Below are 15,616 nucleotides of genomic sequence, written 5' to 3'. Positions count from 1 at the left end.
TTTAACTATCATAGTGCAACAAAAGCTTGGCACAAAAAAAGGACTCAGATAAGTGTCTCTAGTTCCCATAGCATTCTAGCCTTTTGATTGTATTTATTTTTGCTTTAATTATATATTTTATCTATTCTACAGTGAAAGTAGTCAATTCTTTGTCTCAAAAGTAATTTTTATTTGATGAGAGAATGTACCTTATAAAATAATTGGTCTCCACTCTCTTTCTTAGATCATCATGCTTTTAGGAGTCCTACCTTGTAGACTAAAGGAGAACAGTTGGTTGCAGTGGTGTGAGAATGATGGAGTTCACTTGATAACGCCTTCCATCTCTGTTCATGTTCACTTCCACCTTGAATGATTCAGAGACATATTTTCGCTCCCCATATTGCTATACGTCTCTTCTCATTCAGGTTTTCCCCTTAGAATTCTCTTAGGCTCTAAGGTCACAAAATGGAAAACAAAAACTATCTATACTTGTAAGGTAGTAAAACTCTATTTACCCTGTGGAATTATGGGGAAAACAAATGAGTGAGCCATGATAAGAATGGGCATATAGAGTGAGGTGGTGGTACAGTGGTGCCTTCCAAGAATGAACATAGATTATTTGGAGAGGGCTAAATCTCACAGTGGGGAGAAGCAGGAGAAAAAAATTGTAAATAATGTGAAGCAGCACTGTCACAGACAGCAAAGATTCTAATGTACATCCTCCCTTCCCCAGACTGTGAACGACCTCAAGGAGCCCTGGAGTTTGGCAAGTTGTGGTATTTTGGGACCTCTCAAACCAGCCAGTTGCACCTAAGTCTTTCTAGGATCTAGCAGTCTCTAACAAGTGTAGGTGATTCTGTGATCATGTACTTGGTTCCCTGACTTTAGAAACTTACAACAGTTCCAGGTGCAGTGGCACACAACTGCCCTCCCAGCACTAGGGAGGCTGGGGTAGGAAGGATCCCCTGTTCAAGGCCAGCCTGGGCTACAGAGAGAGACACCCTTACAAACAAACCAACAGGCTTAACTTATTATAAAATTAATAGTTTTTAAAGTGGAATATGCTAGAAAATAAGTAGTTATGGGGTTGGAGTACAGTAGAAAGGAATCAAAGTGGTAGTGAAACTGGAGATCCAGAACTCTGTGATAGTTTCACGCTGATAAAATCATACTTTTTTTTTCAAGAGGTCATATTGAATCTTTGTGTCTAGTGATGCCTCTTCTGTTCTCCAGATGTAATTCCAGTTCTTTACTGGCTCCTTCCAGACCATCCCCATCAGTAATGATAGCATCTCAGTGGAGGGAGGATGGGCCTCCTTTCCCAGGGACCTTCTCTGACCTTTGTTTCTTCAGGCAGAGCTGCCAGAAAGAGTTCTCTAACAAAGTATGTAGGGGAATAGAGGAAATTAAAAAATATCCCATTTTAAAGCCTTGATAATAATAATAATAAGCATCTTAGTAACAATGTTTTAGTAATAGGTATATTAGTAACAAGCTTGGCAAATTCAAAATTAATTTTAAACATATCACTTCATTCATGGCTTACAATATTTTGAAGTAGGTTGGCTAAGTTTAATAATTTATCTTTTACCTAGGGAAGATTCTGTGTTTTTCCTATAGTTTCAGTGGTAGGGGTCAAATGTGGAAGAAATAAAAGTCTAAATTATTTGAGATCCAAGGGTAGTGGAAATATGAATACTCCTGTCTCCTGTGGTGCCAGGGTAACAAATATACACATGCATATACACATACATGCATATACATATATAAATGCATATCTGTCTGTCTATCTATCTATCTATCTATCTATCTATCTATCCATCCATCCATCTATCCATCTATCTATCTTTTATCTAACTACCTACCTCTCTACCCATCTATCTGGGTTTTTCTATGATGCTCTGCCTCAATCCTAAGGATAGTTTTCTAGCATCTTGTCTCCCCCTGTCCTTCTTACTGTTCATAAGTCTCAATTTCTTCCTTCATTCATTTTTTTGTATTGGTTTTCATTGTTTTTCCTTGGTTTCAAGTGCTAAACCTAAAAGTTTGATTAAAAATGACAGTTAATTCCATAGCTATTTCCCCCCTACTTGTTTTTGCATTTCGTAATTCCATACTCCCAACCCCAATCCTAGCTTCTTCTTTTCAGTAGTTTTAAATTGTGTGAAATGGAGTGGATGATGGAGAGCAATGGAGGGTGGCCTTAAGGTAACCTATTTAGAGTGTACCTTCTAGTTGGAGTTTGTAACTAAGGAGCTTTCTTTGTGACACACACAGGCATTAAAAACTCCACCTGTTCTTTTCTATTTCAATACCTCTGCTTGTTAATTTGAGGCATAAATTAAGTACCTGTATTGGAGGCCTTTGGAGAGCTGACTCCAAGGCCACATCCAGGGTATGCAAAAAAAAAAAAATCCATGAAGGCAGCAAGGGCTAGACTTTTTCTATCTGAGGGGAAAAATAAGGAAACATATATGCTTTCTGAAGCTAACTTTTTTTTACTTCATCTTCAAAAATCTTTTTCTCTGAAAATCTCTGTCTCCACATTGTTACATTCTCCATACATTCTCCACACAGTCACATACATACCTCTTTTGCACAGTTACATCTCTATTCTATACAGCTTCATTTTCCTTGGCATCTCTTTTTTATATAGTTCTACATCTCTCTTCTATACATATTTCTTCTCTCTACTCTGCTACATTCCTTCACACACTACTACATCCATTCATTCATTCTTTACTCATTCACTCTCTCAACTCATTCACTCTCTCATCTTACTCTCACATTTCTTCTTCTCTGCCCAACTTTAGACAATTACTTGTTACATTTTCTTTCTGCCCATTCAGCTATACCTACATACATTCACACACTCACTACTTTCTGCTCTTTACATAGTTCCTACATATCCCTTCCTCAGCACATACCCACACACATTTATTCTTACCCTCTGTACAGCTTTTTTTCACAGCAGTTCTGTCTCTAGCTTTTCATAGCTCCCTTCCACACACCCACACACATACTCACATACTCTCTCATTACTCCTTCTCTCTCTCTTACAGTCAAAATCTGGACAATAATATGTTACATTTTCAGGATCTGACCCATTCTCATAACACGTGATAAGTTACACAGTTTCTCTCAGGCTAGGAAGGTCACGCTGACTGGCCAGTGAATAACATTTGGCCAAGCACATAGCCTGAGTGGTAAACATCCCCAGACAGAAAATGACACTGAAATTCAGGAATAGCAATAAACAATTAGTTGGCTGAACCCTGAGCCTAGGAGTACGTGCAGTCAATTACTGTAGGGGGTTATGTCCCAATGTAAACAGCCTGACCTTGATTCAGCAATAAACACCTGGGAGCTATTCTTTGTATATATTCTACAGGGGCAGCTTAGTCTATTTTGAATTTGTTCTGAAGTCTAAAATTAGGTATCTTTGAGATTGAGAACACTGTTACTTTCCTGTGTCAATAAAGAAAAAATGTTCTGATATTATTTTTATTCATCAGAATTATACAAATTAAACAGAAATCATCTTCCTGACCATCCACAACTATAAGTGTGCCCAAAGATGGAAAACATACTACCAATGGGCTGAGGAAAGAACCCCATAGCTGTTCTTTTTTAGCGAGGTAAGTGGTGGTACATGAGAAAGTCACAGACAGATAACAACCAGGTTCCACAGCCAGTGACCCTACGGACTTTGCCTACTAGGGCTCCTGAAGAGAGAGTTATTCATCTGGTGAGTCAACCTGTTAAATACTAGTTGTCACCCGCTGTATACTCCCATGGCCTCCTGAATACCTGCTAAGCCCATAATTTGTGACAATTGACCTAATCCCTGTTATCTTTTCTTGTATCCATGGCACATACATCTTCAATCTAATTACAAATATCCTTATTATCACCATACTCATCTTTAAGCTTTTATTATTTATTGCCTTCTCATCTTCTGACTAATTCCTTGAAAAAATTTACATTTATCCCTTACAAAGCCCTACATCTCACTGTGACCAAGAAACTTCCCTTGTGGATCATAAAGAATCCCTGAAAAGAATGAAGGACTTTCATATTGGGATAAGAAAGAATTTTGAGTTTATTCATCAAATAAAAAATCTGGTGACTGAAGAATGAAAGTTAATGGAAGAGCCTAGAGGAAGAAATACTGCTTTGTGTCTTAAAGAGCTTTAATGTGATTTTTTTTATCATTAGATAAAATGTTGAAGGATGACGTATTGTTATTTCAGTCTTGGTTTGTGACTAGAGCTTGAAAATGACAACATTGGGGCTGACACTGAGATCTAATGTCTCTGGTTCTAGCCAGGGACGTGATGAGTAATCCTAGGAAGCTTAAGTCAAAAATCAAAATGAAGGCCTTGCAGCCAGAGCCATTCTCTAGGTGGACAAGGCCACAGTCCAGCACTAGAGAAGCACTGTTATGTTACCCCTGACTTCCTGAAGTTCAGAGAGGAATGTAAGGAGTCTGTTCTCATGTTAGTTTGGACATTATTGAGTGCACAGAATAGGAGGTAGCTCATGGCTTCTTCATGCATAAGTTTCTAGTTCTGGAGCTGTCATTTTTAGCAGTCCATTAACTTTGGCTAAAACTTGCTGAATTATCTTTCCCCCAACACCCAATTATAGCTTTTGCTCCTGCCTCTGATGTTACACCTACCAAAATTGTTTACTACTCAATAATCCACTTAAAAATATATTCTGTCCTCTGGACCTCTGAATTTCTATATTCGTAGCAGAAAATTACAAATCATTCTACCTGGGCTCTACATGATGTGTATACTCTCTAGGTTTTCCATTTCTGACTCCATTGAGTCTTGAAGAAGAAAATGAGGAGTGGGTAAGGGAGGGAGAGAAAGAGAGAAGATCAGAAGCCAGTTCCTCACGTTGGCTTCCTAATTACAGACAGATGGTCTCGACACTTACAGTTGTACTGATCCAGGAAAAGAAAGCACAAGTTCAGGTTTAAGAGTTAGGTCTCTGATCTTCTGTTAAGGTCTGCTGTAGATACCCTTTGGCACCCTCTACTCAGAGTCACTTACCAAGAACTTGAAGCATGGTTTCTTGATCCATGGACACTAGAGTTCTGGCTAGTTCCAGAAGTGGCCAGGGTAGTTGTACATCTGGAACCTCAGGGATCTTAACCACTGTGATCTCAATTTATCTTCTCTGTAGCTCAAAATATCCCTCTGGGAGATACAGGCAGACAGGCAGAAGAAAATTATTTTCTTTCTTTTTGAAAGGAATCTTCCCTGGTAATCTAGCCCTATACTGGCTGTCTGTCCTGTAGGGAATAAGTCAATCTCCTGGATACAGGGTTTCTACACACACATCTGTATGTGCCCAGGCTTAGCTGCACATGTTCACTCAGTGCCTTCCATGGAGTCCACAAACTCAGTTTGTGTCAGCTTCCTCAATACACCTATCAGATATATACTGTCCCTAAAACTTAATGAACCAAAATTAGTCTATCACAACTCTTGTCATGGAACTATTATCATAAAAATGCAAGTGGAAATTTAAAAAATCTCACTGAAAAGGTTTTAGTGAAAGCTGCTTTTTACTCAGTGGAACTATTTAATTTAATGAAGTAAAAGGTCATACTTTTCTTTATGTAATGTTTAATATACCCTGAATTCTATTTTGTTATTTCAAACATACTTTTTAGCTATAGAAGATAAGCTTAAGTCTTCCAAATATTGTCTATATCTTAATTCTTTTGAATATATGGAATGAAATTCCAGTAATTATCTCAAACTTCTTATCCTCTAATTCTAACAACATTGCTAATTTAAACTAACCAATTACTTTCCTTATTCTATTTTGGGTTATATTTTCTAATTATTTCAGTATCTGGTAATTTTTGTTAGCTATTGTATCAGACATTTTGAGACTTTGCTTTTTGGGGTACCAGATCTTATAAATGTTAACTTTTAGAAGTGTTCTTAAGATTCATTATGAAATACAAATAAGTTATTTGAGGATAATTTTCTTTATGGGACAGGGCTTTGTTTTTAAGACTTGTTATGAAAAACCTAGAACAATTCTTTATGACTAATTTTGATTTATTACTGAGGAAAGACTCTTTTGACTACCTCCCAAGTGCTCTGAGAACTGTGTTCCATTCTGGCTGCAGTGAATAGCTATCAGAACTGGGTACTCTTATCCATAATCCTAGGGCATCACCTTCTTCCCTTAGCTCATGCAGTTTCCTGACATCATACATTCACTGGAGGTAGGTTCTCTGCAGAGTTTCAAAATTCTCTCACCTTGCCCTCCTTTCTCTTCCAAGGCTCTGATCTGTCCAAATGTAACACTTTTAATCTTTCAAACTTTTAAGTACCCTCCTCAATTCAGAGACTCTACTGATAAGCTCCTCTTGGAATCCATTCTTCCTCTCTGTCCATCAGACTGAAAACTCATTCGAGGCAGCCCACATATCTCTAGGGCTTCTCTCATTTGTTATCCATATTTCACATTGCCTTTACTTGGCTAATGTCTGGCATTTTCAAACTCATTGCCTAACATATTCCATGGAGATAGATTGTCATGTTTGCACAGCAGACTTTAGTCCCTTCTGTTTCTTCTTGAATAGCCCTTGAAGTTCATGGGGGAGATTAGGCTTTAATTTTATCCTCCTTCAGAATCTGATGTAGTTGTTCTGGAAGAATGACCACCAAAATAACATGATATTTAGGATTCAATATCTTCTATTATCTCCTATCCTCAAATCTAAGGTTTCTCTTGGTTGTACTTGATGACAACTTGATGTACAGATTATTCATCAAAAATAAAATTGCTTGAATCCATAGCCATTAACTAGTAATGAATGGTGTGTAGGACAATTCAATGGGGGCTGTGATAGGAATGATTTTATGTTTGGAAATAAAGTAGTTGGATATCATTCTAAATATTGTTATGAAGGAGACCCAGTGGACAAAGAAAGAACTATATGCCCAGAGGGAACAATGAATGACAAGTCCTAGAAGAAGAAAAAAAGTGAAGTTGTTGTTTTTGTCAAATGATGAATGAATTGGTTTAGATAGTAGTTGAGGGAGGAGCTCAGAGGGGTCACTGAGGGTCAGACTGTGTTTGATCCTGTCAGCCACTGTTAGCATTTTCTTTCTATTATGAGTGAATCATGAAGCTATGCATAGTAGAGATATAACTGGCTGGATATGATTTGAAATAACTATGCTGGTGACTATATTGAACTACACTTCAGGAAAAAAAAGGAACTAAAGCAAACAGCTTCCTACCTCTCCCACTAGGTCATTGCAATAATCCAAATATAGGTGATGAGGTGTCTTGGACTTGTACAGAGGTGACAGAGAAAACAAACAGAGTACAACATCAGTGGGATTCCAAGGCTGAGAGGATATGATGTAAGGCAGGTGTTGTGGTGGTGACATATTGTGTATCAAATAAAGCTTGCCTGAGGATCAGAGAACAGGACCAATCTCTAGATTAAATATAGAGGCCAGGCAGTGGTGGCACACACCTTTAGTCCTAGCACTAGTGAGGTAGAGATGTGTCTGAATTTCTGTGAGTTCAAAGCCACTACATGAGATTGATTCAGTCTGGGAAAGAAACAGAGCCAGGCAAGGGTGGCACACACCTTTAATCCCCACACTTGGGATCTCATGCCTTTGCTACCAGTATTTGGGAAGCACACACAAGCCATTAATCCCAGCACTAGGAAGGAAGTGAAATGGCTGGGAGGAGAAAGACATATAAGGCATGAGGAGACAGGAACTAGAGGTTTTTCTGCTGAGGACTAAGACACTTTCAGTCAAAGAATTTGTGGAGATAGAATCTTGCCCCATTCGGCCTGAGGATTCAGTCGTGGTGAGAAGTTTCTCTAGTGGCTTGTTCCTTTGTCTCTCCAATCTTTCAGCATTTACCCCAATATCTGGCTTCTAGTTTTTTATTAATATGACAATTAGAATTCATATTACAAGGTGCCATTATGAGAGGAAGTGAGAGACATAGAAACTTCAAAGTTAATGGTTATGGGGTTGCAAGTGTGGAGTTTCATCAGCTAGGACAACAAAGCCTTTGAGAATCAAACTTCCTTGTCCACAAATGAGCAAAATGCTTTCATGTGTCTATGCTCTGGTTCATGGCCATATAGCTTTCTGGTATATTCTCCTGCATTTTCCAGTCTATCTATGATGCCACTCTCTGTGGTTAGTATCCTAGTATTTTCTAGAGAAACAATAGCCCTTCACCTTTAGGGCTTCCAAGGTGTCTTATTTCTGTGTTTTAATCTAATTTTTTTTGTAATATACTTGATTTTTCAGGTTTCTGCTTTAGCCACTAGACTGCTCTCCTTGAGTAAGGGGACCAAAATGGTTTATCTTAGAGTTTCATTTTCTAGCAATATGCTGATCACAAAATGACTTTCAATAGAAGTTTGAATACTTAAAGGGAAGTGTTGATTTTAATGTGAATTAAATTTAAAAGTTATTTTAATATTACATTTATTCTTTCAAAGCCTGTGTACTATTCCCATCACCCACTTTCCTGTGGCAGACTGGATATAAAATTTATTACTGAGCATGGCTTGATGGTGTATAAGAGAGCACAGTGGAAGCCCTTAGGAACGCAGGGCTGGTCATTTGTCCATGAGACCATGATTGGACATATATTTGACCCCCACAGCCATCAGGGATAAGCCATTTCTTACCTGCCATGTGTCTTTGAGATGTGTATCTTCTGGCAGCCAGGGAACTTGAATTTGGTTCTACACAGGGCTTCAATCACGTTTCTTATTTTATAGCTTGGTGCAGGGTGGACATGATAACCTGGCCACTGTGAAGGCTGACTGCTGTGCCCAGGGATTTCCCAGAGGCACCACACATACCCGTCTGGAGCCAGTCATCCTCAGCATAAGACATCTTGTTGATGCAGGTCAAGTGGAGCCTCACCCAAATATGAAAGCTATCCTCGTCATAATACTCTTTATTATGTATTTTTGGGTACAAATATAGTCAGCTTCTAGGGTTTTGGAGGAGACTGCTCATATTAAACTGATACCATGTGGCCATAAAGTGAGAATTCATCAAGTTTTGCCTTCTTCCATCCCAAGTCAGATGCAAATCTTAGCATCAGGGATGCCTTGGCAGCAGTTAGACAGTGGGTACGACTTGTAAAGCTGTTAACACCAGGTGGGGCAGCCCATGATAACAAGAGAATCTTCGGTGGCATTCTGAAGAATAGAACTCATCCACATTTTTTTATGTGAATATTGATTGTTTTCTACTGCCGCTAGTTTTCCTTGTGATTTAATCAGGTATAATTGGGTTTTGATGTTTGACTTACAAGAAGTTCACAGTCCCTAATCTGGGGAGGAGGTTGAGATATCTATTTCTTTAGTGTTTTCTAGAAATGTGTGCCATAGAAACCATTGGAAGGAAAGTATGTAGCTCACATTGTCAGCCATGTTCAGAGAGGACACCAGGACTGTATTTCTGTCTTTTCAGTCTCTGCCTTTTAATTGTAATTTTGAACACTCTGCATAGGGCAATCAATAAAGGGGCTGATCCTTGGGAGAGGCTAATTCTCCAAAAAGTCATTAGTTTCCCACAGTTCTTTGTCTAGGGGTGGGACCATGTGAAAATTTCCCCCTTCCATATTAACATGTCCATTGACATTGTTGTTGAGGTGTTTTTATTTGTGGGCACAAAGCCATTTGATCTGGTATTTCAGGCTAAGAGTTGTGTATTGGTCACAGGATCCTTGGACTCTGGTTTCAAGAACATTCTAAAAAATCCCCTCATGTTTTTTTTCTCCCAACCCCTGTATTCATGTCACTTTTCATTCTTTTCTCCAATTGCTATCTTTCTTCCCCCATGTCAATAAGCTCTCTCTGCCTGTCTCCTCCCATGAACATGCAGACCACCTTCTCAGAGCATCACAGGGATCTTCAAAGAACCTTCACACGGGTGACCTTTCAGAGTGATCCAAAGGTCATTGCTTTCGGTGTGTAGAGTCGATGCACCAGGCACAGAGGCTTGAACGTAATCCTTATGATGTCAAATTAGAATATAACGATGGTGATAGGAATTTCTCTTAATTTAACATATTCAGTCCAACATCAAACCTGGTTAGCAGGAACTAGAAACAGGGATGAGGGATGATGGGTGATGAGGGAAAGAGAGAAAGTCATCCAGTGGAAAATGGTGCTATAGTTTTTCTCCCTGCTGGGAGCTTCTAGGCTAGGGTTTAACATTATACATTGGAATGGCTTTGAGCTGAATGATGTGGAGTAGAGAGAACATAGAACTAATGAGGAGAACAGAAGCATGTGTATTCCCAAGACAGTAAGGAGATGGAAAAAGAAATGTCTGAAATTAGAGGAAAAATAAACTGAAATGAGAGTAGAAAGAACAAGGGGCATGTGTGTGGGAGAACTGAAGAACAGAAAGAAGAGTTGAGACTATTAGAAAATGAGAAAGGAAGTAAGAGGTAGACTAGTAATGTTTTTAATTAATGATAACCACCTGGACAGTAGTGGGGTGGAGGCAATTCTTTCTCCTCCAAATCTACATTCTGCTTCATACTCTTATGAGCACTTGAGGAAGGCTGCTCAAGATATCCTCCGTTAAGTTTGTTCAGATCATTGAGTCCTTTTGTATAATCCAGGTCCTCCCAAAGAGTATGTGAGTCTAGCTTAGGGTTGGTACCATCTATACCTTGCCTTTTACCAGTTCTCTATCCTGTGACTCTCATTAATTTCCCTTCCAGATCTAGTCCCATATGCCATCATCACAACTTTTCTAATCCCACTAGTACCACAGAGATGGCTTGATACCTTCATTTTTCTATGAGGTCAAACTTACTGGATGGACATAGTGCCTTCTAACAGACAGGGATAGCTCCATATTCTGTTTCTTAGAAAGGAAAATTTATATTAGTTATATTAGAGTTCAGATACATTTTCTTCCCTGGAGAAATACAGCTTTGGTAGCCCTGAAGAAGCTGGAGAACCAGAAGCACAGCAAGTTTTTAAATTCTTGAGTGTTTCTCTCAGGTCTTTATTTCCTGTGATTCCCAAATTAGAGTAACTATTGCCCCTGAAGTTAGTGCACATTTTTGCTTTTGACATATGTATTCATCATTCTCTCTTATTCTCCACCCATTCCCTTTCCTATTTCTCCCATCTTACAGCCAGTTACAATCTTTTATGTCATACATATTCATTTATATATAAACCTAGACTGCATATGAAATAAAAACAGGCGATATTTATTTTTACTAGTCTGGTTTGTTTCACTTAAACTAATGATCTCCAGGGCTGAGGGTACAGCTAAGTTGGTAGAGCTTTTTATTGTAATGGGCAATGACTTCATTATGTGGCCAGGAACAGACTCATCTTGTGTAGCTCAAGATGGGCCCAGATGTGTCCCAATCCTCTTGTTTCAGCTTCACAGGAACTGGGATTTCAAGTAGTCACACCTACCTTCAAAGAGTTTTATTGTCGATTTCAGGTCAAACTTCCAGAAAAGGCCTGAACCTGAGATTAAATGTATATTTTATGATGCTTGTTCATCTTTTACCACTATTCTTGGTTTTGATAATACTCTGTGCCATTTTTATCACTATAACTTTAGCTCTGACAAGTGACTGGATAGAATCTCTATATGGAAATATATCACTCAAGGTAGCTACTGGGCACCAACTTTTTCCAACCTCCTTTTCTCCCTCTTGGAATTTTATGCTATCATGGGCTTAAATAAAAGGGTTTTGTTGTACCTCCCATAGGTTAGAGTAGAGAATTTGGAACCTTTATGTAATATCTTTTGATGGTGTGTATTAACTTATGAGCCATGAAGGGTCATGTAATGGAACTGACTTTTGAGGGACAGTGAAAGGAGGTGAGCAATTTTTTTCTAGAATCTATTGTGATCATTTACTGTCTTGTGGAAATTTAACAGAAAGTGTTTCTAATGTTTATTTCTGACTGTCATTGTTTTCTTATTGAACTGTTATGGAAGATCATGGAGGTAAATATCAGTGGATTTTAGGGTTAAGCATTCTTAGTACTCTCTCCCTTATCTGTTTTGTTCTGACTCCATAGATAACAGGATTCAGGGCAGGGGGAACAACCACATACAGATTGGCTAGAAGTATGTGGATGTAATGAGGGATATTGTGGCCAAAGCGGTGTGTCATGAAGGAGAAGAGAGCTGGCAGGTAAAAGGCCAACATGACACAGACATGGGAGCCACATGTGCTAAGAGCCTTGAGCCGAGCATCCCAGGATGGAAGGCGGAAGACTGCTTGGAGAATCCGGATGTAGGAAAATCCAATCACAGATAGGTCAATGTATCCTACTGAGAAAGCAACTAATCCATAAATGACATTGACCCTGATATTGGCACATGCTAGCTTTGCCAAACCCATATGTTCACAGTAGGTATGGGGAACAATCCGGACACCACAGAAAGGCAATCGCAAGATGAGAAATATAAACGGAGTCACAAACACCAAAGTCCTGACTATGATGACTACACCCAGAATAGCTATCACCTTGTTGGTGAGGATCATGCTATACCTCAGTGGGTTACATATAGCAATATAGCGATCTATGGCCATAACTGTCAGCACCACAGATTCTAGGCCGGTGCATATGTGAATGGTATACATCTGTGTGATACAGGCTCCAAACACAATCTCCCTGAGATTGAACCAGAAAATGCCCAGCATCTTGGGGATGGTGGCTGTGGATAAGCCCAAATCAGTACATGCCAACATGGCCAGGAAGTAGAACATGGGCTGGTGGAGGCTGCGTTCAGTTTGGATCACAAATAAGATGATGATGTTCCCCAGGACAGCTATTAGATACACTGCAAAGAATGGGAAGCCAATCCACAGGTGCACATCTTCCAGCCCTGGGATCCCTATCAGGAGGAAGGAGGAAGGGTGGAACTGTGTCTTGTTGGAATGAAGCATGCTAGTGTGAAATGAACACATTTCTTGTAGCTTTCTGGCTTCCATTGAGAGACCCTAGCTTCTTCCATAGTATGTTGTGTAATTCTTGCAGAAGTGGAAAACCCATTCTTCAATTCCATAATATAGCACATGAGACCTACAGAGGGTAATGGAAGATATTTTAACTTTGAAAAATTTGCTCCACATTTATAGAAAACCATGTAGAAAACTTTCAAACTTAAAACAAACACATACTTCTGTCATTTATTCTCTCAGTCTTTAAGAACACACACATACACACACACACATATTAATTTAGCAACTGTTTATTGATAATCACACTAGCTAATTAACACATAAAATATATAACCAATATGGAGTCTCTCTCTCTCTCTCTCTCTCTCTCTCTCTCTCTCTCTCTCTCTCTCTCTCTCTCTCTCTCTCTGTGTGTGTGTGTGTGTGTGTGTACAGTGTATAATATATCACTGGACTGGGTTTAGGAGATGATGATTCAACAGGTTGTTGAGGGGAATAATACATTTCTTGCAAAGAAGAAGAGAAATTGATACATGTGGCAGTGGAGAAGCCAGTAAAGATGAGGGATGGAATAGACAGTGGTTTGGATTTAGACTATGGAATGGAATTAAGGAATTTAGAGACAACTGAAAACTATTACACAATTCCCTAAAACAATGATCCCTCTTGGAAATGTAAAATCCTGTCATGCACCATATTACAATCATTACACTAACAGCACTACCCACTCACCAATTTATTTCAGACTTACTGTGATTCATGATCTTTTAAACTTTATGATGCATTTTGTAAATGGGCAATTGCTTTACGCTATTGTAAAGTGGTAACCAATGTCAGAATATTTTTAAGGGTGGAGTAATATGAAGAGCAGTCATTTTCCTCCATTGTGTTAGTGCTATATCTAGTTTTTTCTGACACAGTATGCGAGGATATTTCCAAGTTAGTTACTGGCTAGCTGACTGCAAAACTGAATTCATCTGTTGCATTGTTTTCTGGTCTGAGTCATCAGTGGCATGGATGTAATTTATAATGTGATGAGGTAATGGGTGTGAGCAAATTATCCTATTACTTAACTATAAACCACAGAGGATGAATTCTGTGGTAGACTCTGGGCCACAGGTGGTAGCCAGACATCGACTGGGCTTGTTGGGTAGGCAGTGACATATCTACAGCAGTGCTGTGGGTTGTGTTGCCTTGATGTTCCTTTGAGTACAATGGATTCTACTATGGTGTCATGGAGTTTAAAGACAAAATATACCTATGGCTATAAGATAGGCATTAAAAACTGCTTTGAAAGTATGACGATATATTCCATTTAGATTGGCATGTGCCATATGATATCCCATTTCCTTTACCAATGTACTATGGAATTAATTCCAAATATGTTTTATAATTAGCATTTTGCTATTTGTTTACTCTCTGGGTTGGGTTATCTCAGTCTTTCTCTACCTTTGGTTCTGATCATATGAAACTCAGTATCAGTGGCTTTCACATCCAGTGACCCTTTATTAGATCTATCTTTGTATTTATTCCTAGTCCTTGCCTCAGAACATAATAGACCAAATAGTTATTTTAACTGAAAAGAATAATACTTCAGATTGTTTTGGAGAAAAGACATCTAGGTGACATTTAAGGACCTTTCTTAGTGTTTATAAGTATTAAAGCAGGTCTGAGATTTGCACCTCTGCTCCCATTTACAAAGATGGTAAATGAAGGTCAAGTAAAGACTATCTACCTATCTATCTACATTGTATGATACTGTGTACATGCTATATATTAATCAATAGTTTCAATAATTTTTAAAATATATAGCTTAGTGGTGACAATACTGATTCCGTGGTTGGTGTAACACACAGGGATATTCTGAAAACTATAACATAGATTTGTAGTTTGCTTATTCAGCCCTGAATGTAGAATTTACTAACTGTAATCATCATTATTACTGAGATGATGAGGAAATGGAGAGATATATCTCAAGAATATATCTTTTTATCCACTGTCCATTTTCTGATTTTAAATTCTCATTATTTCTCATGTAATGCATTTTGATCTCTATTAATATGTAGTACATTTCCAGTTTCTAAGACATGAAAATACTGAATGAATTTTCCTTCATTTAAATTATTTTATCTTGTTTAACTACCATGGCATGTTTAATCTGTTTTTTAAATGTTCTACATACTTATATTTTATTTATATCTGAATGTATGTTTTTCCTTATCTCTATACTTTGATGTTTTACATTTTATTGTTAACAGAATTTTCTGACCAACATTATTAGTCTGAACTCTTATAGAATTGTCCTACTTGGACTTTCATTTTTATGTTTCCAACAATCTTTCATGTTTCCATCAAAGGCTTCTAGATGGAACAAACATAAAACCAATGTACTAATTGCTTCCTAATGGTGGATGCAATTGTTAGTATCTTGAAATGTCTAAATTCTGCTAAGTATTTTCAAAGCTTAAAAAATAAAAGTCATATATCATGATAATATTAGTTGTATTAATGAGAGAGCTACAGAAAGAATATTGTTGATAGAAAAATTAAAGAACAGAGATAACTCATTTATAATGTCAGGAAAAAAATAAAAATAAGGAGTGTCCAAAGTTGATGAGATAAAAAATTCAATGGGATTAGAAGT

The 15,616-nt window shown here is 38.1% G+C and overlaps 1 protein-coding gene and 1 pseudogene across 1 annotated transcript; both read right to left on the bottom strand.

Moving 5' to 3' along the window:
• Positions 1 to 8,617: 8,617 nt before the first annotated feature.
• Positions 8,618 to 9,445, bottom strand: LOC131902059 (large ribosomal subunit protein uL16-like; annotated as a pseudogene).
• Positions 9,446 to 12,015: 2,570 nt separating this feature from the next.
• Positions 12,016 to 12,957, bottom strand: LOC131902057 (olfactory receptor 52E5). Its single transcript, XM_059253104.1, has one exon. The coding sequence runs from the start codon at positions 12,955 to 12,957 to the stop codon at positions 12,016 to 12,018; it is 942 nt and encodes a 313-aa protein (XP_059109087.1).
• Positions 12,958 to 15,616: the final 2,659 nt, after the last annotated feature.

Source organism: Peromyscus eremicus, unplaced genomic scaffold, assembly GCF_949786415.1.
Source record: "Peromyscus eremicus unplaced genomic scaffold, PerEre_H2_v1 PerEre#2#unplaced_1634, whole genome shotgun sequence".
In the NCBI taxonomy this organism is placed as follows: domain Eukaryota; kingdom Metazoa; phylum Chordata; class Mammalia; order Rodentia; family Cricetidae; genus Peromyscus; species Peromyscus eremicus.
This window is presented reverse-complemented; position numbering and strand designations above follow the sequence as displayed.

Bases quoted from the DNA above. Each gene is read 5' to 3' on its own strand.
- LOC131902057 (XM_059253104.1), bottom strand. From the start codon at position 12,957: ATGCTTCATTCCAACAAGACACAGTTCCACCCTTCCTCCTTCCTCCTG.